Consider the following 12381-nt stretch of genomic DNA (forward strand, 5'->3'; position numbering starts at 1 on the left):
AACTTATAGTAAAACAATTGAAGAGTGACCAGAAATGCCACCAGGGATGGTTAAGGCATAGTACAGCGGTGGTGCATACAAAATCTAAAGTTAACGGTAAGACCTCACCAATCCCTAGCCGAACGCAAAACTTGACAGTTGGTGGCGTCGGCCTACCGTGTCAGTGGTGTGAACGCGAGTCATGCGGAAAACCATCACATGATGACTTCACCATACGGCTTCACCATGGCATCACAGATTGCGAGAGTTTTCGACGACATGACATCACTATGACGTCATCACGAGACGCTGGCGCTTAGCAAAAAGAGGGCCGAAGACAGTGGCTGTGCAAGCCCAGCTGAGCTGTAGGAATATCACAGAGCCTGTAGACAATGTAAAACAACGTGAGGTCCAGAAAGTTTTTGGAAGTGGGCAAAGAAGCATCTACACATCGACTAAGAAAATAAGGAAGGCAAAAATTTTTCGTATAGTTCATAGATGTTCTTGTAGATTTTGTTCGGATAATAACTAGCATGCGCAGAGAATGTCAAGGTGTTTACTTCCACATCAGACCTTTTTAAAGGTGGCCTGAATCACACTTTCAAGTTACCATCAGCGGACCTCAGTACTGAACTTTATTTCCTCATGAATCGATTGCCACCAATCAATTTAGAGTAATTTTACAGTGAAAGCTGTTATGAGATCACAACACGGGTCACGCGCATTTCTCTGCCGCAGTCGCCACCGGTGTCAGTTACGACATCGCGCAAAATTTAAAAAAAAGGCAGATCCCACGTACAGTGGAAATCGATGATATGCAAAGCAGGAATGAGAAATTCTGATATGTTACTTTAAAATCAGCACACCGTTACGAGGTGGAGGTAAACGATGCCGCCCATGACATTCGCGTCATGAGTATCATGTTTGGATGGGTCGTTTACCTTCGTCATATATTCACGTCACGTGATACCAAATTCAGTACATGTGGAGCAAGCAAAACGGCCACGAGCACGCTATGACCGTGGTATATTGTCATGTTCCTACGTAACATGCGCGTCAGGATTGTCAAGTTTGCACCAGTCATATATTTCTTCATGCATTGGCGTCACGTAACATCAAATTTGGCATATGTGGAGCTAGCAAAACGGCCGCGAGTGCATCATGAAGGGCTCACTATACTCTAATGTAGCGTTGACGCACGCGCACGCTGGGCATAGCGACGCTACCGTAGCAAAACGCGAGCACTCTATAGTCTGACGCCAAGCGCGTCCAGCGTCCGTCGGCGTGGCCCGACGGCAACTGGCGCGAAATGCGACATGCTGCATTTCGCGCCGATTCGTTACCCAGACAACACTGCGCCTCCCTCTTTTCGTGACGGAGGGATGCCGGACGCACGGACCCGCGCATGCGTCAAAGCAACGCAGCGCGGCGCGCGCCTGCGAGTATATGGCAGGACCGGCGCCTCGTCGAAATGTATTGGTGCATTGAATGTGGCATGTAGTCATATTCTCACATGACCCGCATCTCATGATTATCATGTTTGCACCAGTCACATGCCTTTGTCATCTATTGGCGTCATCTAATACCAAATTTGTCATATGTCAAGATAAAGAGACGGCCGTGAGTGCATCATTAGTGTGGCATGTAGTGATGTTGCTTCATGACACGCATGTCGTGATTATCATGTTTGTAGGTGTCATTTACCTATGTAGTCTGTTCGCGTCGCGTAATATCAAGTTTGGTCATGTGAAGGTAACGAAACGGCCGCGAGCGCATCATGAGCGTAGCATGTAGACATGTTACATGACACGCATCTCATGTTTATCATGTTTGCACCAGTATAATACGCATGCATGCATATACCTTCAACATCCATTCACGTCCCGTAATACTAATTTTGGTATAAGTGAAGCTAGCGAAACAGCCGCCAGCTCACCATGAGCCTGACATGTAGTCAAGTTGTTACATGACACGCATCTCATAATTATCATGTTTGCACCAGTCACATACCTTCGTCATTCATTCACGTCCCGTAATACCAAATTTGGTATATGTGACGCTAGGGAAATCACCGCGAGCGCATCATTAGCGTGGCATGTAGTCATGTTGTTACTTGACACGCATGTGTAAAACCATCTAACTGCTCTTGAGTGAACTGCCTAAAATGCCTTTCTTTGCATCAAATATACGCTGTAATAAGTGCAAAGTGAGCCTTGTTTGGCCCTGAAGGCCCACCAAACGGACCTGAAAAAAACGCCAGGCCTGCGCAGAAGGCGCAACACAGTCACAGCGAAAACTAGAAGAGAGGCCTTTTACAGCCTACATGCAACGCATGTCATTATTTTCCTGTTAGTGTCTCTCGCTTGTGTTCGCCATGCAAACATGCTATACCATACCAGTTTTGCAACATGCCATGTGAACGAAACCACTGCCAGAGCTGCAGGACTATGAAATGTAAATCATGACATTGATGACATACATGTCATAATTTTCATGTCATGGCTATTCAGACATGCTCTTCGTAGTCATGTTATGCCATACCGATTTTGGTATTGATACCGTTATTGAAACGGCCAGGAGAGCTAAAAGTCGTAAGCGGATAGATAGATAGATAGATAGATAGATAGATAGATAGATAGATAGATAGATAGATAGATAGATAGATAGATAGATAGATAGATAGATAGATAGATAGATAGATAGATAGATAGATAGATAGATAGATAGATAGATAGATAGATAGATAGATACGCTCAAAGTCGTCAAAGTTCGTTAAGAAATGCTTCGCATATAAAAACATCGTACTAATGACACAGTGGGCCTCGAACATGGGTCTACTGGGTGCGAGCTGAGTATTCTACCACTGAACCACATGGGTGTTTTTTTGGTATTTATTAAAGTACTTGGGCAATAAAGACAATATCAAGCGAACAAAAGTACAATCAAATCGCCAAAGTAAGCGCTCAAGCGTTACTCATAAACACTAAATGCCTAACACAGCGTGAATTCCTCACATGAAGAGTTCTTCACATCGTGTTATACAAACAAAAAAGGGGTGAGGTCAAACAGTTCTCTAAGACGGAGTACCAGTCTGGTCTAAAGTCTAGCTCGTCGTAGATGTTTTTTAGGTGGATAGCCATTTGAATGAAGTGTGCGCTTGAAGAGGTGGTGGGCTCTGCATTGCGGTCTTGCATTCGTGTCTTCCACAAGCTGTGCAAACCCATGAGGAAAAACATATCATATGGTACTTCATCAAGTGTTGCTGACAGAAGATAACATATTGTGTGAGAATTTATGACGAAACGTTTTTTCAGAGCTCGCTGAAGGACATCCCAAAATAGTATGGCATCTTTGCAGCTAACAAAGCAATGTTCAATCGTTTCCGGCACATCACATAGATGGCAGTTAACAGACGGAAAGAAAATACCTTTTCTCTCTAACCATGTGTTTACCGCCAATGTTTCAGAGTGAAGTTTATAGAAGAATGTTTTTGAATTCGGTGGAATGTACATTTTGCGCACTCGCTTCAACACATCGTGACCAGGAAGATTGGCGTACAGTGAACGGTACAATGGAGGTGGGAAGAGTGTACTCAGTAGGTCCTTATAAAGCACCTTGCGCGTTACTGAGTACAGGTATTCTACAGAGAAGCGAGCTTTAAGGAACTGAACTGCGAGGTAAACTTCCTGCATGAATCCCCACAAGCATGGGCGTTCGGAGAAGTTGGATGAAACAATTAAATCTGGTAAGCAATCAACAAGTGTAACCTGCAAGAAGGAACGGATTACAGGATGGGAATTGTCTCGAAAAAAGAAGAATCGGGACACTATTTGCCATAGATAAAGGTGTTTTAGTCCTGACCCACCCTCACTAACTAGCTTGAATATATTGTCACGACGCATGGGCTCAAAAGTCGAAGACCATATGAAAGTAACGAAAATCCGATGAAAGCGTTGTATATAGAATCTTGCGCAATGAATAAGTTGCAATACATAGTAAAGTTTTGTCGCTAGGAAAGTATTGCAAGCTTCAGCTCTCCCAAATATCGAAAGTCGATAGGGCACAAATGTCTGGGCCTGTCGTTCAAGCTTAGGGACACGTTCCTTCCAGTAATGCGCACTGAATCTATATGCATGCAATGGTACACCGAGGTATGTCGGAGGTGTTCTTGTCCAATTAATCCCTGCAAAGTAGTTCGGTGTGCTACCCCACAAGCCAAACCACAGTCCTAAACTTTTAAAGGCATTTAAACAAGCTCCTGATACTACGCCAAACTTTTCAATAGTATATACCACATTTTCGACACTTGGTTTATCTGTGCAAAAGAATGCGACATCATCTGCATAAGCCAATACTTTAACCTCACTGCCTAATATTCTAAAGTCATGAATGCAACTCGACTGTATTATGCTTAAGCACAGTGGTTCTAGATAAAGTGCAAATAAAAGAGGTGACATCGGGCATCCCTGTTTTACAGAAGAGCGAATAGAAACTAGCTTGGAGAGTTGACCATTAACTATCAGACGAGTTGAGCATTCATTATAGCATAATTTAACGCCTTTAAGAACAACTTTGCCAACATTAGCTTGTTCGAGAAGAGAAAAAAGGAAGGAATGACGAACACGATCAAAAGCTTTTGCAAGGTCTACCTGTAGCATTGCAAGATGTTCTTGAGAACCATGACAATATTGAAGCATTGTTCGAGCGACATGAATATTGGTTTGTATGGATCGACCTCTGATCCCACATGTCTGATGAGACCCAATGAGGATCGACATAACAAATTGCAACCTATTTGCTAATACTTTTGCGAGAATTTTGTAGTCCACATTTGACAGCGATATTGGTCTGTAGCCCTCAACGAAGCGAAGTTTTTCCTTATCAGTTGTTTTCGGTATTAACACAGTGTGACTTTTGCAAAAAGATTGTGGGAGTGTATCCATGTCGTAACTCATCTGAAAAATATTCAGCAATATAGGAGCAAGCGTTTTCTTGAAAGCTTTGTAAAATTCGCCTGAGACGCCATCAGGCCCCGGTGTTTTCAATAAAGGCAAGTTGTCGATTGCTTGCTCGATTTCCTGTAGAATAATGGGCCCATTAATGACTTCACAGTCACTGTCCTTCAAGGGGTTCACAAGAGAAACAAAACTAGCCTTGAGGTGAGCGTCAGGATCATCAGAAAGAGAGCTAAATAAGCTGTTATAGTACGTTTCGAACGCCAAAGTAATGTCTCCGTTATCTTTTATGAGCACATCGTTAAAGTACAAGTCTGGAATAACTTTAGAAATCGCATGGCGTTGCCCATCAAGTAAAGCTTGGCGCGTCGGTTGCTCAGAATTTAAAGTGCGCTGGTTCCGAGATCTAATACGTGCCCCTTGGTAGCGAGCAGCATCATATCTCTGTAGTTGGCACTTAATAATCTCAATATCTTTGATGTACTTTCCCGGCATTTCGCATTCCATCTCATAAAGATTTCAAAGACTTTTAACAAGTATCGTTTCATCATTCTTTCTATAGAAAGACTTAACAGCCCCAATTTCTAAAGCTATAGAGCGAACTTCTTGTTTAAAAAGCTCCCAAGCAGCGAAGATATGAAAACCAATCGAAAAAGATTGGCTCAATGCCATCTGGACGCGATTCATGAATTCCTGATCACAAAGGAGCTTCGCATTCATTTTCCAAAGGGCCCACTGGGGACGGAATTGTTTGTGACGATTTTCGCCAATTTGCGCTATGACAATACAATGGTCTGAGAATGATACAGCTTCGGTGCTGCAGAAAATTTTACGAGATAGGAGTGATGAGGACACGTAAATCCGGTCAAGGCGAGCATGAGAGCTGCCTTGTACTCTTGTATATGCTGTTGCCCGATTCGAGACCCCGATGTCAATTAGTCCTGCATTATCTACAATACCGGATAAAAGCTCACCACTCCTGTCTCTCTTTCCAGACGAATTATAACGATCAATAGCTTCACATACGCAGTTGAAATCTCCCATAAGTACCGTGCATCTGTCGACGTCAATTGAATTACGCACTTTTTCAAATAACTCAAGCCGTTTCGGAACATCATTAAACGCATATAGATTGATGATTCTCCATGGCACTCCTTGCAACAAAAAGTCACAGCATATATACTTGCCCTCTTCATCAACACTAGTGCACAATGCTGAACAGGGTAGGCTTTTTCTCAAAAACAACCAACAGCCCGCAGATAAACCTTTAGCATGTGAGACACATACATTAAACTGAGACAGAAAAGGCCGCAGGGCCTTCTCGGTCTCTTCCTCGCTCTCGATCTTTGTCTCTTGAATGGCGACAAAGTCGAGACGCTTCCGATTGAGAAGTCTACGGAGTTGTGCTTGTTTCTGCGAAGACCTAAGGCCGCGTACGTTCAAGGTGGCAAATATGAGTCGCTCAGACTGCGCCATGGTGACTACCTTCTAATTCGCTTATCGTCCCACTTGATCAGTCCCAAGAGTTGGCGCTGAGGCTTCCCGTGAGCCCCCAGCAGGCCTCCTAGATCGGGATCGGCGACACTTCCCCCTTTGCGTGGACTTTCGGCGACGGCGTGACTCCCTAGTCACTGACGCTGGGTCACTCCCTTTGCTTGAATCCGAGCTGGACGATGCGCGACGTTTCAGTATTGCTGTATCCGTAGAGATCTGCATATCATCTTCCGACAATGCACCATGATGAAAAAGCTGCTGCGGAGCTGCAGCGCAAGCAGGTGATGAACTTTCTGCGGCATCCAGCTCAGAGTTTCTATCTTGTACTGGTGGTTCTTCGGCATCTTTATGGGTCAGCGCAACAGCACTCTCCAAAGGAACTCCTACTTGTGCTAGGGGTGGTGCGGAGTTGTTTTGGGTATGCTGCTTGCATGATTCACTTGGCTCTTTGCACGCAGAAGTTTCAACTGTGTCAACAGCGAGTGACTTTCTTTCCTCTTCTGGATTCCTTGTGGTAGAGCTTGCAGCATATGACATTGACGGAGTGTCTCCCGTTGCATCCAAAACCTCGGTGGCATCCATAATATGCTCTTGTAGGTTATCATCTGGCTGTTTTGTGTGCTGTTGCAGCTTGTTGGCGTATGTCATAACGCAATCTTCGGCCGAATGACCGAAGCGTCGACAGTTGTCACAGCGAGGGGTCCTGCAGTTTCGACGGATGTGTCCAACCTTACTGCACCGAAGGTAAAGTGGTGGGCGGCCAGGTATCAGGACGAGGCTTTGCACTCCGCAGACAACAAGAATGTGAGGAATATCCGCAATGTGAACTCCATCAGCAAGGGACAAAACAACATCCCTATTTAGCGTCCGCATTTGTTCCATGTCCGCTACTTTCCAGCTTTCTTGTGATATTGTCTTGACCTTCCCAAAAGCTTGCAGTGCCTCGCACACATAGGCGTCCTCCAAGCGCTCAGGAAGCCACATAAGCTTCAACTTCACTTCCGTGGGCTCCGGGTCTATAACGAGGCATCGACGACTTTTGACGAAAAATTCGCCTCTTGTGACCAACTTTGTTTTCGTCAGCGTTGACTTGCATGTGACCATCCAAACACGTGTCATTTGAAATTGACCTATGGAGCTTATTTCCTTCAAGTCAATGATGTCCCAAAGAGCATCTCTAAAATCTTGAACCCGGTAGGGGCGACCAGCTAAGTCCGCATGTAAAAAGACAGAGTCCACAACAAGCTTACCGGTGGGAAGGCGAGGAAGTACAACACGGTAGTCGTTGCCGCTGGCTGAAGCCTGAGCAGCACCTCGGCCCATGGCCGATAAATCTTTCGAAGCGGAGAACATGAAAAACGCGTCCGTTCTGTTGTTGTTGTTGTTGTTGCCCCTTCGCACTGGCACATACCCACTATGGGGGATTGGCCATGAAATCTAGAAGTATCCTATATGAGATATATTAAAAGGTTTATCCTTAATGAAAAAACTAATGATGTAATAGAAAATAATAATTAACTAAAAAGGAATATTAAACTAAACAAATAATTGAAGATTGAATCAAGAAGAGAAAAGGTGAGGTAATACTACAGTGGAAGACAGAAATTTTGAGTAGTCCAGACAATCGAGCTTATCTCACCCGGTCACAATCAAATGAATATGCAAATTTCATTCAAAATTAGACAAGTGTCTTCAGAAATATATTTAAGCAGGCATTATTATGACATGCGCTTTGATTCTCGAATGAAATTGCATACAGCATCGAATACGCTCCTGTGGCAATGTCCCAAGCTAAAGGCACCGAAACTTAGAACATTATCTGCAGTTAAATTTAAACCTACTGCTTGAAACGGAACAATTAAAAGTCTTTTCCTAATTAATGAATAGTTTTTACATGTTATAAAGTAATGCTCTATTGTTTCCGTTTCTTCACAGAATGGACACAGGGGGGATATCGCCAGACCAGCTCTGTGCAAGTAAAAGTTTAATGGAGGGACACGACATCGAAATTTGGTTAAAATAACTTCTAACTTTTTAGATTGACTCCACTGAGGTTTCCAGGGGTATGTTAGGTGCTGATAGTCCGTATATTTAGTAATATTTTCCATAATATCCGTATAAATAGCCCATTTTCTATATCTGATCGACACTATGTGTTCCGATTCTGGTAGTACCGAGATCACAGGGCCATCAAGTGTGGCTCGAGATAGTGAATCGGCTATTTCATTCAACCGTATGCCACAGTGTCCCGGGACCCAGACTAACTTCAGGAACTTCACATGAGGTGGAACTAATGTTTGTAATGTCGCTAGAGCTCTTGATTGTTCTGAAGCTGTGAGAGTAGTACACAGCGAAAGAGAATCAGTAATTATCATTGCACTCTCTTCGTTTGAAGGAAGTTTTCGTAGCGCTAAAATAATAGCCAGGAGCTCAGCTTCGAAAACCGGAGTGAAGTCTGGTAGTCTTACCGAGAATGACCAACCGAGGTAATCTGAGACGATTCCTACTGCTGCCTTTTCTTTATTCACAGAAGCGTCTGTGGCTATTATGTTCTTTATTTCCGCATGAGCTATGTAGTCTTCTAACCTGTCATTTAAGTAACTCGAAGATTGAAACTTAGATAGTGGGGGAAAAATTTCATCACGTTCTATCGTAATATTGTGATTTAATGCTTTGGTTCCAATTACCGATCTGATATCCACCTTTATGCTTTCAAGTTTCTTTTGTACAAAAATAATCTGGGGAGTACGAAAGCGTGGCCAGTGAGCGAGGAAGAAGGCGTCGGGGTCACTAATAAAGGCATATGCAGACCGTCTCGCTGATAAGCCGTAAAATTTCAAGTATGTTTGTACTGTTAAGATACGGAATCGGCAAAGAATAGTTGGTATGCGAGCTTCCTGATATAGTACATTAATAGCGACATACCTGGGGAGTCGCAAACACAACCGTAACGCTTCTCGCTCTAATAGAACTAACGGTTTAATTTTGTACGTAGGGCCACCCGAAAATAATATACACCCAAATTCGAGTATTGGGCGCATGTACATTTTATATATCATTAATAAGGTGTGTCTACGTAACCCATATTTTCTGTTGCTCAACCTTCGCAATAAGCCTGAAGCTCGTTGTGCCTTTGCCACGTTATAGTCTATGTGAGGGCTCCAGTTAAGTTTCTCGTTATAAATAATGCCCAAATATTTGATAGACTCTACTTGTGGAATCGGTTCCTGATTATAAAGTACTGAAATTTGAATAGAATCTGCTATAGGGAACACCAGGAGCGCACTTTTACTTATGTTTAGAGACAATGAAATTGAATGCAGCCAAATTTCAAGAGAATACATGTACTTTTGCAATTTTTGATGCAAAGAATAAATGTCACTATCTGCAACGAAAAATGCAATGTCGTCTGCATAAATGTAGACAGTGATATCTCGTTCAATGGGAATTGAGCTCATCAACACATTGAATAACAGCGGAGATAGGACCGCCCCTTGAGGTACTCCACGTTGCTGTTTGAATTTAGATGAGTGACATCCATCCTTTGCACAATAAAATTCTCTCGATTTTAGAAACTCTGCTACCCAATCAACAATATAACGCGGAAAGTCACATTCGTGTAAAGAATTCAATAAAATTGAGTGCTCAACGCTATCATAAGCTTTAGCTATGTCTAGTGTTACTAGTACCGCGTATTGTCGTCTTTTTCGGGCAAGCTGTATTCGGCTCTCTAAGTCGGCATGAGCACACCAAATTGAGCATTCGCTACGAAAACCTATTTGAAATGGTTTCAATATTAGCTTGTCAGCCATCCAAACTTTTATTCTATTATTGAGAACTCTCTCTATAATTTTGATCAGGTGAGATGTTAGAGAGATTGGTCTGATGTTGTCAATGTTAAAACCTGACCCTTGTTTTTTTAATATGGGAATCACTCTAGCTATTTTCCAGTCATGTGGTATCCAGGCATTGCTTAAGGAATAGTTTATAAGGTTGAGGACGTCGCCGGGTGATATCTGGAATAAAATTTTAATCATAGGAACTGTTATACCGTCAGGACCAGGAGCCGAAGAGGGTAAGTTTCTTTCAGAACGTCGTCTTCGTCTTTCTCCACTGAACCACATGGGTGCTTGAGACTTCTCGGCAAACTTGCCTCAGGCAGGCTTGATCTCAAGAAAGCAATCGTGTTAATACGACTTATAAAGCGTTTTAAAACAGCAAAAGAACAACCAGTCGTCGCACAATGCGAATAGCGTAAAGAGTGGGTCGTCCAATGCTCCAACCCATTACAAAAGCTTGCTTTTGTTCCCCTATTAACTGTGGCGCTTGCCCACTTCAGCCATAATTTCTCATCGTCGTCAGCCAGTTCATGAGCAATCGGCACGAAATGCCTTGGAAGTTTTTAGCGGATACCGCGCTTCTAAGAATAATGACGAAAAATAGCAAAGCGAATGCCAGCCTAATATCCGAAAAAAATTTATTATAATGCCCTAGTTGGAATCAAGCAAGTGTGCTTGCAGTAGTTACCCTATGAGTGTTTTGAAAAGATCTGAAAGGCCGCTCTTCCAGCTTTCGTGGTGACTGTGCTGCGCCTTCCGAGCAGGCCTGGCGTTTTTTTCACGGTCCTTTGGCGGGCCTTCAGGGCCAAACAAGGCTCACTTCGCACTCATTACAGCGTATAATTGATCCAAATAAAGGCAATTTAAGCAGTACACTCAAGAGTACTTAGATGGTTTTACACATGCGCTTCCTTCAACTTTTTGAACTTTATTTCTTTTAGCCATAATGTGCACCATTTAAAGTCTTACATATAGAATAAATTTTCGGCGACTACAATCATCGTGTGAAATAATATCTGTCAACTAACGCAAACGTCAGCTAAAATGGCAATATTACAAGTTGCACGTAAATGGCGGTGATTGATACGTATGAAAAGAACATAGGATCGGCGACCTGTCCTTGGGGTCAGTCCTCAATTCCTTGTGAAAATTCTGGTACCTTTGATAGTATTTTTACAGACCCAAACGTTCATCGCAGCTTAGTATTCGCGTTCACTGTTTATCAATCACATCTACACTCGGTTTCTAACGAGGCCGCATATCACAAGAGAACATTTCAACAGCTAAGCGTTGCCCCGCCGCGGTGGTCTAGTGGCTAAGGTACTCGGCTGCTGATCCACAGGCCACGGGTTTGAATCCCGGCTGCGGCGGCTGCATTTCTGATGGATGGGGAAATGTTGTCGGCCCGTGTGCTCAGATTTGGGTGCACGTTAAAAAACCCCAGGTGGTCGAAATTTCCGGAGCCCTCCACTACGGCGTCTCTCATAATCATATGGCGGTTTTGGGACGTCAAACCCCACATAGTGGAGTATCGTGAACAACAGCTAAGCTGTATGGGGCTAGGTTCTGGTGAAGCGTGTCTGTAGGTCAGAGACACGTAGAAAGACTTTCAACTCTTCTCAACCCTCGCCCATCTTCCCTCGGCACAAGGGAGCCTAGACCCTCCCTACCACTGATCTGTCTATCACAAGTGTAGCCGCATTTCGCAGTGGAACTCCCTATCCAAGCAATATTCTCGTGAAGTCAAGTTTGTACCCGCAGTGTTATCAGATCAGTGTATACTGCATGGAAGAGAACAAGGAGGACAAGCAGACGGGAACAAGTGAAATTATCAACTGAAGGTTTTTTTTTCACATACTGCATGCATATGACTAAAACATGGAAAGAACAGTTAGCTGTTAAGAAACAAACAGAAACAAAAATTTCTGCACCAGATACACGACGCTGAAGAATATGCTCGTTGTCCATTCGTTTTATTTTCTGAGAACTATAGCTGCAGAGTTTGTCTAAAAGACCAATTAACAGTTTGCTGACGCTGTTGTTAGGTTGGTGCACAGTTTTCTCGGCTTCAATATTTATATTGTAAGGCCATCTTTGTGCATCTGTATTCTTGC

The 12381-nt window shown here is 43.3% G+C and overlaps 1 protein-coding gene across 1 annotated transcript; it reads right to left on the bottom strand.

The window, feature by feature from the left end:
* Positions 1–295: 295 nt before the first annotated feature.
* LOC119175454 (uncharacterized) lies at positions 296–7781 on the bottom strand. Its single transcript, XM_075894535.1, has 2 exons — positions 6571–7781; positions 296–362 (listed from the first exon to the last, which is right to left on the bottom strand). The coding sequence occupies exons 1-2, from the start codon at positions 7779–7781 to the stop codon at positions 296–298; spliced, it is 1278 nt and encodes a 425-aa protein (XP_075750650.1).
* Positions 7782–12381: the final 4600 nt, after the last annotated feature.

This window comes from Rhipicephalus microplus, chromosome 5 (assembly GCF_043290135.1).
Source record: "Rhipicephalus microplus isolate Deutch F79 chromosome 5, USDA_Rmic, whole genome shotgun sequence".
NCBI classification, from domain to species: Eukaryota; Metazoa; Arthropoda; class Arachnida; order Ixodida; family Ixodidae; genus Rhipicephalus; species Rhipicephalus microplus.

What these genes read in the sequence shown, in the direction of transcription:
- LOC119175454 (XM_075894535.1), bottom strand. Translation starts at nt 7,781, where the DNA reads ATGTTCTCCGCTTCGAAAGATTTATCGGCCATGGGCCGAGGTGCTGCT. An exon ending in AGCAAAGGGAGTGACCCAGC is followed by an intron (nt 363 to 6,570) that starts GTCAGTGACTAG and finishes CATTGTCTACAG; the next exon opens with GCTCTGTGATATTCCTACAG.